Genomic DNA, 16,497 nt, shown 5'->3' with positions numbered 1-16,497 from the left:
TATATGCAACTTCTTGGCCACTCTATCTCGATGAATACGAATGCCAAGAATCTGTTTCGCTGGCCCCAAGTCCTTCATGGCAAAGGACTTACTCAACTGTTGCTTCAGTTGGGAAATTCTTTCAGTATTTTTGCCAACAATAAGCATGTCATCCACATAAAGCAATAATATGATAAAATCATCATCTGAAAATCTCTGAACAAAAACACAATGGTCAGAAATAGTCTTACGATAGTCTTGCTTCTTCATAAATTCCTCGAACTTCTTATACCATCGCCTTGGTGTTTGCTTCAAACCATATAGACTTTTTAGAAGTCTACAAACATACCCCTCTTTACCTTTAACCTCAAAACCTTCAGGCTGCTCCATATTGATTTCTTTATCCAAATCACCATGTTGAAATACTGTCTTGACATCCATTTGTTCAACCTCCAAATCAAGACTAGCAGCTAAATCAAGCACCGTACGAATTGATGTCATCTTAACAACAGGAGAAAAAATCTCATCAAAGTCAATACCTTTTTTTTGACTGAATCCCTTGACGACCAACCTAGCTTTGTACCGTGGTTGTGAAGTATGCTCATCTTGCTTCACTCTGTAAACCCACATGTTCTTCAAAGCTTGTTTTCCCTTAGGTAGCTTCACCAACTCAAAAGTATTATTCTCATACAAGGATTTCATCTCATCTTGCATGGCATAAACCCACTCCTTCTTGTGCTCATCTTCCATAGCTTCTGGATAAGATTCAGGTTCACCACTATCAGTCAATAGAACATACTCATCAGCAGAATACCTGTTGGAAGGATGACGATCTCTATTAGACCACCTGAGTGGAACGAATGGTGGAATATTTTGTACCAGTGACTCCTCATGGGCATCATCATCCATGTCACGATTTTCGGGAGTATCGGTATTAGTGTCACGTTGGTCATTATCATGAGCATCGTCTCCAACCTGTGAGTCTACATGTCTTGGAGGAACTCGATCCAAATCAACCAGATCATTGTTATGTTGAGGAACTAACTCTGCCTTCCCAACATCTTTCAAACTCTGATCTTCAATAAAGATAACATCTCGGCTTCTCACAATCTTCTTTGAAACTGGATCATAGAGCCTATAACCGAACTCATCTTGGCTATAACCGAGGAATATGCACTCTTTAGTCTTCACATTTAGTTTAGACCTTTCATCTTTGGGAATATGCACAAAAGCCTTGCATCTAAAGACACGCAAATGATCATAAGAAACATCTTTACCACTCCAAACTCTATCTGGAATATCAAACTGTAAAGGAACACAAGGTGAGAGATTTAATACATTTACCGCAGTATTCAGTGCCTCACCCCAGAAAGACATCGGCAACTTAGCATGTGAAAGTAAACATCTGACCCGCTCCACTAGTGTTCAGTTCATCCTCTCCGCTAAACCATTAAGCTGAGGCGTCTTTGGTGGAGTCTTTTGATGCCGAATACCCTGTTGTCTGCAATACACATCAAAGGGACCTGTATACTCCCCTCCATTATCTGTCCGGATACACTTCAGTTTCTTCCATGTCTGTCTCTCAACTAAAGCCTGAAAATGCTTAAACACATCTAATACTTGATCTTTAGTCTTCAAGGTATAAACCCACAACTTCCTTGAATGATCATCGATGAATGTAACAAAGTATAATGAACCACCATTGGTTCGGGTTTTCATAGGACCACAAACATCGGTTTGCACCAAGTCAAGTATATGCTCTCTACGAGAGGGAGGACGACTCTTAAAATAAACTCTGTTTTTCTTGCCAGCAACACAGTGAGAACACCTTTTCAAATGTATATCAGTCAGACCAGATAGTACCTTTTTCTTCGACAGCATATTCATTCCTTTTTCAGTCATGTGAACAAGTCTCTTATGCCATAAATCGATCATATCAACATTCTCCACAGCGTTAACAATGCCATTAGAGACTTTAGGTTGTGTCATATATAATTTTGGACACCTCTTTCCTCTTGCAACAATTAATGAACCCCGAGTGAGCTTCCATTGACCATTACCAAAGCTGCTAACATACCCTTCATCATCAAGAAGGCCTGTCGAAATTAAATTCATTCGCATATCTGGAACGTGCTTCACATCATGAAGAAATAACTCCATGCCCGTGTCAAACTTCAGACATACCTCACTGACGCCAACAAACTTTGATATGCCACTGTTACCCATTTTATCATCTCCAAAATCACCAGAAGTATAAGATGTAAAGAAGTCCCTTCGTGACGTAACATGACACGAAGCACCACTATCAATAGCCCAACTCATATCATCTTGTGCAAGGTTAACAATGTCTCCATCACAACAGATCAGGTGCTCATCAGTAGTAGCAATCACCACAGAATTATCATTACTACTGTCAGTTTTTGTCTGATCGTTGTCTGAGCTCTTTTTATTTTATCGCTTCAACTTTCTGTAGAACTTTTTCGTATGTCCCTTTTTACCACAATGATAGCACTCAACATTAGAATACTTACCTCTAGAACTACTTCGTTGATTACCTCTATTGGCTGGACCTCTGCTTTGAGCTCTCCTCTTCCTTTCGGTGACTAGGACTTCTGACTGTGAAGAGGAACCCTGTGACTTTCTTCTCATCTCTTCATTCAGAATACCGCTCTTAGCCAGTTCTATACTGATAATACCATCCGGAGCTGAGTTCGACAAAGACATCCTGAATGTCTCCCAAGAATCTGGTAAAGTACCCAAAAGACACAATCCCTGTATCTCATCTTCAAACTTGATACCCATTCCAGCAAGCTGATTCATAATTCCTTGGAATGCATTCAAGTGATCAGAAATTGTAGTGCCATCTTGATATCGTAGAGACATCAACTGTTTAATCAGATACAACTTATTATTTCCCGTCTTTCGAGCATAGAGTTGCTCGAGCTTGTTCCACAAAGTACGCGCATGTGTCTCTCCACTAATATGGTTCAAAACATTATCATCCACCCATTGCCGTATATACCCACAAACCTGTCGATGCAAAATAGTCCATTCCTGCTCGGTTTTATCTGCAGGCTTCTCCGTATTAAACACGGGTAGATAATATTCCTTCACATAAAGAAGATCCTACATCTTCCCTTTCCAGACATGATAATTAGAACCATTCAGATTAACCATTCTACTCGTATTCGTTTCCATCATTCAAACAAGTTCAAAAAAACAACAACCTCGCTCTGATGAGAAACAGTGACCACAACGGCAACTAAGTGCGGAATTAATCTTCGTTGGACAATACTTATCCCTACTTGTATGAAGCTTCGATGAAACAAACAAGTAAAGCAACAATAAACAATAAACAAGACACCAAGAATTATACATGGAAAACCCCCTCAATGAAAGGAGTAAAAACCACGGGACCGTAGTCCACCCAAACAATTCACTATGATAAATTATATGGGTAATACACCAAGTTCTTCTCTAGATAGAACTAGAAAAATACAATCACCTTCACACTCTTGGAATAACTCGTCAATGAGTATGGAACCAAATAAGACAACAAGAGAACAAACACCCACGGCTAGGTTCAGCCTCTCCATGGCTCTTTAGCTACTTTCCAGCCCCTCAAATACACCACCGAATCCGATCTCCATCGTTCAGAATTTAGATATCGGTGTTAGTAAGATGCTGTCCAAAATTCAGGACGATCCGACCGTTGGAACTCTGGGAAATGCAAAATCAAGGCAGCCAGCGCAACCAGAAAATTACCTACGAATTTTCACTCTTTTTCTCTCTTGTGTCTATTTTCTCTCTTGTTTCTTTTAACAAATCTCCTCCTATATTTATATATAGGGTTCCCTTTATTTTTATCTCCTTGTGGGCCAAAACAAAGGTAATCCTATTGGGCTTTTAATCTCATAGGTAGAAACTAAAACCCAACAAAGATGAGGGCATTGTAAGGCATTTTACAGCGCCTATTCTCCACAACAAAATGGCGTTGTGGAGCGTCGAAACAGAACCGTAGTGGCCATGAGAAGGAGTCTTTTAAAAGAACGAAATATGCCACCATATATGTGGGGGGAAGCCATCAGGCACGCTGTGTACTTGCTAAACAGACTGCCTACCCGAGCGGTGTCAGGAGCAACTCCGTATGAGGCCTGGTCAAAGAAAAAGCCACGTGTTGATTATCTGAAAGTATTTGGGTGCATTGCTTATATGAAGGTTCCCAGTGTATTTATAAAGAAGTTGGATAATAGGAGTAAGTGTGTTGTGCACTTGGGACGAGAAACTGGGACTAAAGCTTATTGTTTATATGATCCAGATACAGGTGTTATACATGTTAGTAGAGACATAGTTTTTGATGAAGCAAATGGGTGGAAATGGCAGGAAATAGAGGTGAAAGATATACAGTCACAATCATCTTTTGTCGTGGCAGGTTTTGCTGAAAGAAGTTCACAGTCTGAGACAATACAAGGTGATGAGGAGCACACTGAGCATAGCGTTCTGTCAACACCACAGTCACAAGCTTCAGGCTCACGTCTGTCAACACCACAGTCACAAGCTTCAGGCTCACGTCACACAAACACAAGTGGTACACAGTATGAATCAGATGAACTTGATGAGAGTAATCCACCACGAAACTTCAGACTCATCAGTGACATTTATAATGAAACTGAAGAAGCTGAACTTGCTGAAGAGTTGCTGTTGGCTGGCATTGATGAACCAGCTTGCTATAATCAGGCAATAAAACAAGATGAGTGGAAGGTGGCCATGGACTGTGAGATGGAGGCAATAGAGCGAAATCATACCTGGGAACTGACTGATTTACCTTCAGCCCACAGAGCTATTGATTTAAAATGGGTATACAAGGTGAAAAGGGACACAAATGGTGAGATACTAAAGTATAAGGCACGGTTAGTTGCGAAGGGGTACGTGCAAAAGCATGGCATTGATTTTCAAGAAGTTTTTGCTCCTGTCACAAGGTTGGAAACAGTACGTCTTTTGTTGGCACTTGCAGCTAAGAATGAATGGGAGGTTCATCATTTAGATGTGAAATCAGCCTTCTTGAACGGTAAACTGTATGAAGAAGTATATGTGAATCAACCAGAAGGCTATGTGAAAGAAGGACAGGAAAGAAAGATTATAAGCTGTTTAAAGCCTTGTATGGACTAAGACAGGCTCCACGGGCCTGGTACACACAACTAAACAAGTGTCTGGAGAAGCTTGGGTTTGTAAAGTGTCCCCTGGAGCATGCTGTCTACACTAAGCGTGAAGGAGAGGAATCTCTAATTATTGGTGTTTATGTTGATGATTTAATTATCACAGGAACAAGTGTGGCAAATATTATTAAATTCAAGGACGAAATGAGCAAGGAGTTCGAGATGTCAGACTTAGGAAAGTTGTCTTACTACCTTGGCATAGAGGTCGATCAAGGGAAGGGCTATATTGAATTAAAGCAAACAGCATATGCAAAGAAAGTACTTGAGAAGGCAGGAATGTCCGACTGCAACCCAGTTAAATTCCCGATGGAGCCTAAAATTCTGATGCCTAAAGATGAAAGTGGTAAACCAGTGAACTCTACAGAATTCAAAAGCATGGTTGGCGGTTTAAGATATCTGGTACATACACGTCCGGATATAGCGTATGCAGTTGGGGTGGTGAGCAGGTTTATGGAGAGACCTACTACATTACATCAAAGTGCTGTTAAAAGAATCCTGCGATATATGAAGGGAACTCTGAACTATGGCTTGGTATACACTAAGGGTCGTGGAAATTATTTGTTGTCAGGCTTCTCTGATAGTGATCTAGCTGGAGATATTGTTGATAGGAAAAGCACAGGTGGGATGGCATTTTATCTCGATGAAAGCTTAATTACATGGGTTTCACAGAAACAAAGAAACAAAGATGTGTAGCGTTGTCGTCGTGTGAAGCTGAATTCATGGCAGCTACTGCTGCAGCATGTCAAGGAATGTGGTTGCATAGATTACTCAGTCAGATATCAGATGTTAAAACTGGGCCGGTGGTGATTTACATTGATAATACTCCTCGGACTGAGGTGTTACTTACTCTCGGTTTGTTGTTAGCTGTATAGTCCTTTAATTTTGTTTGCAGTTGGAACAAATTACACAAGCTCCAGTTTATAATCAAATCTACGTAACTGTCTCAGCTGATCATGGAGTGGAATGTATGCATGGTCTCGAACGAGCGAGACCTTTGTCTTGTGTACCTGCTGGTTCCTTTTTCCTTCATATGCAGCAGATGCGGCTTAAAGTTGATCAGTCATTTGGATTATAACATCAATGAAGGCTCTAATTCCTGTGCGCTGACATCGACCATATCTCTACTAAACTAAATATTGCTCAAAAGAAAATTTTGTTTTGTAACTTCTGTAAAAAATTTCAAAATTTACCTTAATTTTTGCTAGATAAGCATACATGCTGTAATCATAAGAGCAGGCCGGACTGGTTCTCAAGTATCAAAGTCTGGGGCCTTCTTGATTCAACAACATTTCAATACAAGCTCCTGTGAAAAGATGCGCGTTTAGACGTGCATAATTAGAGCTAAGGATATTATTACAGCACAATTACGTTAATTACACGAGTATCAGCTTTGGTGCTGAGTAAATTAAAGCCTTAAAGGAATTAATTATATAGGATCATTACTATGAAAACCAAGTTAACTAATTAATCAATAAGATCCTTAGTTATTGACACTCTCTGCCAAAATCTCAGCCTTGTGAAAATCTTTGCAAAGATCATTGAGACTGCTGTGGACGTTCTCTGTTAAAATCTCAGCCTTGAGCAAACCTTTGCATAGGTCGTTTAGGTTGTTCTCGACATGTTCTTTCAGAATCTCTTCCTTGAGGAAGCTGCTGCATAGATTATTGAGGTTCTTATCGACGTTCTCTGTCAAATTGTCCGCCTTGAGGCAACCATTGTATTGGTCACTAGGGTTTTTGTCGACACTCTTTGTTGAAATTTTAGCTTTTAGGAAACCTTTGCATATTCTTTCCCAACACTTCCGATCTGGTTCCCTTTTCTGCAACTGGAGCCTGGCATTTTCTGCCAAATCTTCCTGTACAATATTATTGCAGTAATCACTTGGTGGAATATAATTAAGCATATTGAGAGGGTTATATATTCTGTACTTCTCAGGAATCTATGCAAGTAGATATTATATACCCACAATTAGAATCAGATGAACACGCTGTGAATATGAGGTAATACTTGCTGACCCATGCATACGTGTTAGTGAGCAACTAAACTCTTTGTTTCACAATCAGATTGTAGTTGACAGTTCGGGGGTTTGCCATGACTGGATTCCAATATTTGTTTTGTTAAGTGTTTCGTCTTAATAAAATCATTTGTTTGTCAAAAAAAAAAACTAATTGCAATCTCTTGTTTTATTATTGTTACACATAATCTTGGTAACATGTAGTAGTCTGTACAAAAATATGGTACCTGTATGGAGCCATTACAGAGAAGACGGTCGATGAGATTATGAATTATATCAAGGGGGTATTCTGGATGACCTTGTATGCCTAATATGTGATCCCCGTAGCAAAACATTTCCACTCCTGTTTTCTCAGAGTATGCAATCACTTTTGCTCCCAACGGCACCTCCCACACCTGCATATTACAGATAATTAATCAAAAAAAATGCTTTGTAAGTGTGTATAACTTCAGTTCCATTACACTAAAAAAGAGATTGAGACCTCGTCCTGATGGCATTCAATGATATAAAGAAGTTGCGGGAAGTCATTAGCATCAAAATCATTAAGGAAGCTGCACGAGGAGGTGTTGACGATGTTCTTCACATTAAATTTCACATTTCTAAGCCCAATATCCCAGCCACTATTCGACTTTCCAACTTTTCCTCCCAATGCTCTACATAACACCTGTTGATTATAGGTAACGTACAGATATAAGACCACTTGCAAACAGAGCTGATCACTTGTGTGTGAACAAGTTGGTGTTATTATGAAAACTACTGCTATCTTTATCAAAACAAGCAAAATATACATAATTTTATTACCTGGTGGCCAAAGCAAATTCCAAGAACCTTCTTCTGGAGGGAATCAATGGCTTGCAGGATAACGCAGAGCTCACGAATCCAACAGTCATCGCCATGAGCATCATAGGGGCTACCACTAACCACAAAGCCATCATAATTGTTAAGATCAGTTAAAAGTGGGAATTCACCATCAACCACCATAAACACATCCCACGTCTCCCCTTCGTCTCCAAAGGCTTCCACAAACAAATTGAAGTACCCTCCGTAAATCTTCTTCACATACTCTGAATCCCTTGCAGCTTGTAGCAATGCAAACCTCTTTCTGTCCCCTTCCACTCCCATCTTAACTCAGATTCTATATATATTAAAATGAGTGTAGAAAGAGATCTCGTGGCTCTATTTCACTTATGATTGAGTTGGAAAGTGCCCATTAATTTATAGACAGAAAATTAACTGTTCAGTGGGCTCTGGAATTTTACACAGTTGCAGTTCACTCACTTGTTTGATATACTTGCTATGTAGTATGGAGTTTTGTATTCATTTAATTATTTTTTATACACTAGTGTTATACCACATTCTTGATCAGGACTAATATTGACCACGTTCATTAATCGCCTAAACACATACAATATATAGAGCGATATGTTCAAGTTGCAGGGGGATGCTACATACAGAATCTGATACAAGGGATTGCTGTCTCTCAGAGAAACCTTAGGTATGAGTTTCTAATACATATAATGACACACAATCACGTAGGATTGATGGAAAACATTTTTAGCGTGAGAATGTTATGAACACAATTCTTATGCTAAGTAGAGAACAGTCTTTTTTGCCTATTTTCTACATTTTCAGTGGTATATTGTTCTGCATATTTTTTGAGCGATAGTGTAAAACAATTATTCTCAGCCATATCAAAATCTACATATTTTTCAATGAAAAATGCTTCATGCACAAAATTGGGTACAAAACCTTTCACAAATGAAATGTTTTAAGTTTTGATTGGAATAGGCCTTTGTATTCACATAAATAGCACCAGTAAAAACATCCCACCTCTCGATTGCGATGTCACAAAATTTTGTACTCAATTTTGTGCATGTAGCACTACTCTTCGTACATACTAAGCGATACACTGTGATAGTCTGCATTTAATCTGGCATTACCTATCCATAAAGTTTGCCTGGTCACATATGTGTAGTTAGTGGGCATCACTTTTTAGTAAATTTTTACTACAGGATTAGATAGCATCTACATAAACTTGATACACATGTAGAATCGCTTGGTGAAAGGATAAGTAATATTCTATCAAAAAATTTTGTTTTTGATGAAATCCTGTCTGTTATCTTGTTATGTCTGCGATTCCAACAAACTTGGATACATATGACGATCATGAAGGATATATGCACGAAGAAAAATCAACGATTTTGATGTACACGTACACTCGGAGTCACATAAACTTATTCTGGCGGAAGCTGAAAGCAAATTCGAATTTGGATCATGGAGTACCCAGTGATGGGAGAAAAGGTGTATGAATATGGGTCCAATTTGAATTGTCTTTGGGGTATAGGATTCGAATTTAACCATAGACGCCCACACGAATATATATGGGTATAATGTTATGGCAAGGCCTTCTTGTTCTGGACAGTCCCTCTGAGAACTGATTCTTGCTGCAATTTGCTGATTTTCAAATCCCATTTATGTTAACTCTTTGAATTAGTCCAGCCCTCGATGCATCATGCATGGCCTTTCCGCCATAAAAGTGACTACACCTGTAAAGTTTAGAACTGATGCGATTAGAATAAATAGTGAGGGAAGTTTGATACACATGAGTATCAATTAATCTAACGACTGATGATAACTTGGTTGATCACAGTCCACAATAGCAGTATATTGTCAACTAGTTAATTTATCTCAACTTGACACCAGAAGGATCATTCTTGTAAAGGTTTTAAGATCAACTTATGTTCTGGATGTTGAATGGAATCAATTAAAGTTTCACCTTAATTAGCAAGATAGATTCTTAATGAGTATGAAAGGATAGATGGAACTCAAAATGCTTCATACAAAAGTGAAAATTTGCTCAAACCTGTAGCTTATGAGAACCTAGCTACTGTAAAAAGTGGTGGTCTTATGAGCTGCGAAACCCCCTGCTGGCTAGTGGCTACTGCAGTTGTCGAAAATGTTGGGGCTAGAGTTGTGGGTGCATGGTAATCGAATCATCAAAGTCTTTGTTACAATTTCTATATGGCAACATATGCCAATATTCCACATCTCGAAAAATTTTGTAACTGGACTCAGGTATAGATAATTGTCCAAAATGTATACAACTTTCGAATGCAAAATGTATACTCCCCCGGTATCTCTAGGATATATACATTTAAATTGGACACAGATACTTAAAAACATGTATAAAATAATGAAAAACAGAAATGGATAAAATAATGAAACTCATTAATATTTAGTAACGGAACCCATTAATATTTAGTTGATAGATTTTAAAAAGTGGATGAAAATAGTGGGTGATTATGATTTTTATATTATAAAATAATATATTTTTGGGAATATATTGAAATGTACAGAATTAGATGGGACCTCCACAAAATGAAGGTGTTAGATATCACTGAAATATTTATTTACCAAAACTCTACTAGCTCCTGGATATTGATATCTCAACACATAAGAGCATCCCCGACCTATCAAAACCTTTAGCTAAAATTTATTAAATCATACCATAAATAAAAATTATAGATAATGTGTGAAATTTGCTCCACTCCAATCACACATGACTCTTGTCTAAAAATATAGTAAACCAATTAATGTTGGCTATATTTGGCCAACCACTGCAGGCTAGGCCTGTAAATGGATCGGATATCCGATCCGACCCGATCCGATCCGTGGTTAAATAAATGGATATGGATCTTTATTTAAAAAATCCGATCTGCCAATGATCCGATCTGATAATAATCCGGTCTGATAAAAAATGGATATGGATAGGGGTGTACACGGTTCGGGTTGGGCGGGTTAAAGAAATTTAACGACCCAACCCAATTAAATCGGGTTTTCGAATTCTCAACCCAAACCATAAAAATTAAATTCATAACCCAAACCAATTTGTATTATTTCGGTTCGGATTGGTTCGGATCGGTTTGATCGGGTTATGATATATAAAATAATTTCTTTTCCATAAATTAGCAAAACCAAATTTCGACACATCAAAAAATAAAACTTTAACTGAATGTACTACAACAAGTAAGTGAAATATCTAGTATATACAAAATGAGTTAAGCACTATAACATCTTAAAAAACATGCACCAAAACAATTAAAACTCGATACCAAGTTAAGCTAGATACCAGAAACTTCAGAATTACAGCAATAAATTTAAAAATTAAGTTGAACAGAAACAATTAGTAAAACACAACAAAACAATAATTAGCAAAGCACAACAAATCAACAATTAGTTAAATCGACTAGGCTAACATATTATGGGTTAGTGGGGTGAATAATTTTTACGTGTAATTTAATATTTTTTAATCGGATTGGGTTGGATCGGTTAAAAAAAACCGAAACCCGTGTCCAACCCAATTAAATCGGGTTACTCATATTTTAATCCAATTATCAATCGGGTCAAAAAAATTCGGATTGGTTCGGGTGAAATATGATCGGTTTGGGTTGGTTCGGTCGGTTTCGCCGACCCGTGTACACCCCTAGATATGGATATGGTCAAATCCGATCTGTTAACGATCCGGTCCGATTCATACTTAACTATATTATATATTTTATATTATATTGTATTATAATATAATATATTATTATTAATATATTACATAAATAAAAATTTCTAAAGATACAAGACAAAATCCTAAAACATATTTTCTTATAATCGATCAGCCGCTCCTAATTCTTGACATGGCTCTCACTCTTGTTATCATGTTAATCTAATAATCATTCTTTTTTCATGTAGAGTGAGTACAAACACAGGAGTTAACTCTTCTACTTAAAACCTCCTCAATCACCTGGTTGACTGGTTCCATATTTAAGACATATTTATCGATTTTAATCCTTATTAATAGAGGTGCAAATCATAATTTGCTTCCTCCAAAATTATTAAGCAACTTATTTATTATTTTTTTATTTACTTGATAAATTATGTGTTGAAGTTTTTATAGGAACAACCAACAAAGTTTTTATTAGATAATGCTTTATTAGTTTTTTTTACCTGTTACGCTAAAGTTTATGAATTAATATAGCTAGAAAATATCACTTTTTTTTGTATGGAAGTTAAAACATTGTTCACGGTGAAAAAATATATTTCATAATTTTTAGTGGATCGAGGCTCCGATCCGATTATCCATGATCCGAGTGGACCGGATATGGATTGACTTGTAAAATATCCGAATCCTGATCCGATCCGAATCCGATAAATTTAAATGGATTAGGATATGGATTTAGTTAGATCCGATCCAAATCCGATCCGTTTACAGGCCTACTACAGGCCAGTAGGCCTGTAGCAATATCTGTAGCAAGATTTCGTATCATTTATTATTATATGATAATATACATTCCATTTATAACAAATTTCGTATCATTTGTTATCATATGATAATATACATTCCATTTATAACAACTTGAAATAATAATAACTTATTGTTTCTGAAATATAATCAACTAATATAGTCAGTACCATCGAAGCAAAATGACTTACAGCTTCAACAAATTTTACATAATATCTTAAAGCATCTTCAACCATATAAAACCCTTGGCTAAAAGGTGAGTTGACATACTTAAAATAAAAAGATTTAGCCAACAGCTCCAATAACTGAACTCCAATCATGATCAGCTCTTGTCTATAAATTTAGCCAACCTCCTATGGATGGCTAAATTTGTCGAGCCTCTACAGGTCTGTAAGAAAATCTGTAGAAAGATTGTACGTCATTTATTACCATATTGAACTGATATATTCTATTTTAACAATTTAAAATATTAATAACATACTATTTTTAAATTATAACCAACCAATATAGCAAATACCATAAAAGCGTCTTACAAGTTCAACAAATTTTACATAATGTTTTACAAGTCCAATTTAGCCAACGATTATACCCAACGTCGTTGGAAATGTTCTTACAGATTTAATTTAGCCAACCACTTTTATCCAACACCGTTGGAGATGCTGTAAGTGGTTGATAACGTAAAATTATCTGCAGCGGTTATTTTCTTTCTAAGAGATATCATCGACATGTTTTTTCACCAGACCAGTAGATTTCAATACCACCATCCCGGTGGACTGGGCCGCCAATATTCTGGTGGACTGTGCGGGCCACAAAAAGTTGCATTATTTAACATATACACATGTATTTGACGCAACTTTTTCGGGGAGGTAATCGTTAAATATTTTACTCATTTAATGTTATAAAAACACACTTCCTCAAAAAACATATATTGGTATTATGGATCTGGTCACAATCATTTTTTACAATAGTATTTCTTATTCATGTTTTTTTATAGCTAAAAGACATCATATATATTTTCAGTGAAAACAGGCCTTACCTTAATTCAAAGATAAATGGAATGGGACATAAAGTATTATATCTTCAGATGCTTATATCACTTCTATTGATTATTAAAGTTTGATATTAATACATTATAGTATTATACATGACTAAAACGAGACCCATAATAATTAGGCATTAGTTTTACATTGGACTCTGCCGTTACCAGTGCTCTCACCTCAATTTTTATAAAATACTCCTTCCGTTTTGAAATATAGGTCGCTTGACTTTTTGACACATATTTTTAAGTCTTTTGACCGCTTAGTTAAAATTTTTATTTTTAAAATTTTCTTTTTTCAAATTATAATATTAATCATATACTTTTATTCAAAAAAAGAAAATTTTAAAAATAATAATTTTAACAATGCGGTCAAAGGACTTAGAATTGTGTGCCAAAAAGTCAAATGACTTATATTTCAAAATAGAGGGAGAAATATTTAGGGAAGACAATTTGTATACTGATTCGATTGAATTTTATCGAATCCGAATATTTTCAGTTTGGGTTTGATTTTTAAACTCAAACTATTTTCGAGTCGGGTTCGAATTTATGACGTATCATTTCGAACCCAACCCGAAAACTCAAAATCCATATTATTTCGACCCGAACCCGAAATAGTTTTAATATATAAATAATATTTTCATATATACATGTACTGTCCCGTAGTTTAAAGTAGTATTGGTATAGCAGTATAGCACATAACATACTATATTACCAATACTAGTACTAAAAAGAACTATAATTTATATAAACTATTGCATTAAAATCTAACATTACCGAACTATTATCATTAAACATATTTTTAGCATTAGAGTTCGAAATAAGTATATTATAGGCCAAGATTTTGACTGAGATTAGCAGCAAGGATATATGCGGGTTCAAATCATCAAAGGCGACTATCCATCTCGATACTACAACCCATTGTTCAATTCACCAGTAGTTCTTATCATTAGATTCCTCCATTTCGTTTGTTTTGATTTAGTGTTACTTTTAAACGACCTTGTTTCATCGACAATTCTATGCTTAGAAAGCTAATCGATTATCTTCTCTAATCTCTAATTATATCCTAACAATTTCAACAGCGTTAGAAGTAAGAGCCATTTGACTCGAATCAGATGTTAATAATCCCTCACTAGAGTTTGTGAAAATCAAGGTGCAATTTGGTAGAGGTGCACCAACCAAAGCCGAACCGAATTGAACAAATACGACGGGTTCGAGTTTGGTGATTCGGATTTTTTCGAGTTTCAGTTCGGTTTGACAAAAAAAAAATCGGGTTTGAATTTGATTTTTACTAAACTCTTTTAAACCGAGCCGATTGTCAACAATCTAGTAGATGGACATTCTGTTGCATTAGTAAAAATCAAATTCGAACCCAAATTTCCTAGAGCATTAGTAAAAATCAAATCCAAAACTAAATTATTTTGGGCATTAATAAATTTTGATTATTAATTTGTAGTCCATTATACTATTATTACAATCGCTAGATTATTTAATCAAATTGACTGAATTGTTATTTACATACCTACATTATGTATTTCCATCATCTGAGACTTATTCTCATGCTCAAAGTGTTTTCACAAGATGATCTCTGTTTATTATTTTTTATTTCAGGCGATTTGAAGTTGATTCAAGTTGTACTGATAAATAACAGACTTCTCTCCATTTTCATTTGAGGAATTTGAAGGTGATTTACATAACATTTATAACAACAAAGCTTATAATTTTTAGAACATACTTCTTGCAAAATCTAAGAGTTGCAAAATCTAATTCATGCAACATTATTCCAGTTCGACAAGCTACGAAAGTAGAGCGCAATGACATAAGAACTTATTGTATATCATAAATAAAATAATATACAATCTCTTTTGAAACTAGTTAAATTCAATTTTAATTAAATGTATTACGTATCTTTTCTCATATTTAATTATTATACACCCTCAAGCATATTATACGAAGTACAATATGCTAGTATAAACTAATTCAATAATCGGCATTAAGAAAAGGGTTTTATATCAAGTTGGCCACTCTTTTCGTCAAAATATCTCATTTAAACGATCCAACCCCACGGCGACTCGTTTTAACCACTCAATACGTACTATATATCACACTGTTATCTTTAACAGATTTTTTAACGGCAGAGCTGATGTGTCAACTGACATGGCCAGGGAACAAAATAAAGGATGACTAGACTACATTTAAACCTCTTCTTTTGACCCCCTCTGTGACTCTGTGTTTGTGCATGTGCCGCTTATATACTAGTCCCTCTGTCCCTCTCATTTCTTTACAGTTACTATTTTGGGATGTCCCTCTCATTTCTTTACGTTACCATAAATAGTAAGTTTTTTCCATCATTACACTCACTATCTTCCCCCACTATCTCATATTTAACAATAAAAACTACTATTACACCCACTACTTTCCTCCACTATCTCAAATCTATTATTAAATATTGATGGGTCCCACCACTTCACCCACTTTTCATCTAACTTTACTCATTTTTCATACATTGTCTTGGTCTCCGTGTCCCCCTCCAATGTAAACAATTGAGGGGGACGGAGGGAGTACCTAACTAAAGATGAAGTATAAGTGTGTGGAATTACCTTCCTCTGAGAAAGTACATATAAACGAATCCAAGGGATTTCATGTCATCCCTTCTACTTTGCTCTATACAGTCAAAATTACAAACGAAAGTTGAAAAAACAATTTCAATGAGCAAAGTCACTAAACAAACTAGCACTGTTGCTGCTTCTTCATATTTTGTACCAACTCAATATATATGGCTTCCAAAATTTCAAGTGTGCTAAACCCTCGAAGAAACCCTGACATTATAGCTCAAGAGCAACCAGAAAGTCAAGGTATCCGACCACCTGAAAATTGAAAGCTAAAAGTCTACATATTTTAACAAATCAAAAACCAGCTTCTTCTTTCTTTATGTCCAAGCCATAAAGAAAATATTACATCT

At 36.2% G+C, this 16,497-nt stretch overlaps 2 protein-coding genes across 2 annotated transcripts; one reads left to right on the top strand and one right to left on the bottom strand.

Annotated features, from left to right (window-relative positions):
* Window positions 1-5,339: 5,339 nt before the first annotated feature.
* LOC108221554 (uncharacterized mitochondrial protein AtMg00810-like) lies at window positions 5,340-6,270 on the top strand. Its single transcript, XM_017395423.1, has 3 exons — window positions 5,340-5,814; window positions 5,865-6,031; window positions 6,088-6,270. Exons 1-3 carry the CDS (start codon window positions 5,340-5,342, stop codon window positions 6,268-6,270), a joined length of 825 nt encoding a protein of 274 aa, XP_017250912.1.
* A 378-nt stretch (window positions 6,271-6,648) lies between these two features.
* LOC108221955 (gamma-glutamyl peptidase 5) lies at window positions 6,649-8,444 on the bottom strand. Its single transcript, XM_017395826.2, has 4 exons — window positions 8,011-8,444; window positions 7,691-7,873; window positions 7,437-7,604; window positions 6,649-7,050 (listed from the first exon to the last, which is right to left on the bottom strand). Exons 1-4 carry the CDS (start codon window positions 8,329-8,331, stop codon window positions 6,676-6,678), a joined length of 1,047 nt encoding a protein of 348 aa, XP_017251315.1. The 5' UTR covers window positions 8,332-8,444; the 3' UTR covers window positions 6,649-6,675.
* Window positions 8,445-16,497: the final 8,053 nt, after the last annotated feature.

This window comes from Daucus carota, chromosome 5 (genome assembly GCF_001625215.2).
Source record: "Daucus carota subsp. sativus chromosome 5, DH1 v3.0, whole genome shotgun sequence".
Lineage (NCBI taxonomy): Eukaryota > Viridiplantae > Streptophyta > Magnoliopsida > Apiales > Apiaceae > Daucus > Daucus carota.
The sequence above is the reverse complement of the archived record's forward strand: the minus strand, read 5'-3'. Positions and strand labels throughout refer to the sequence as shown.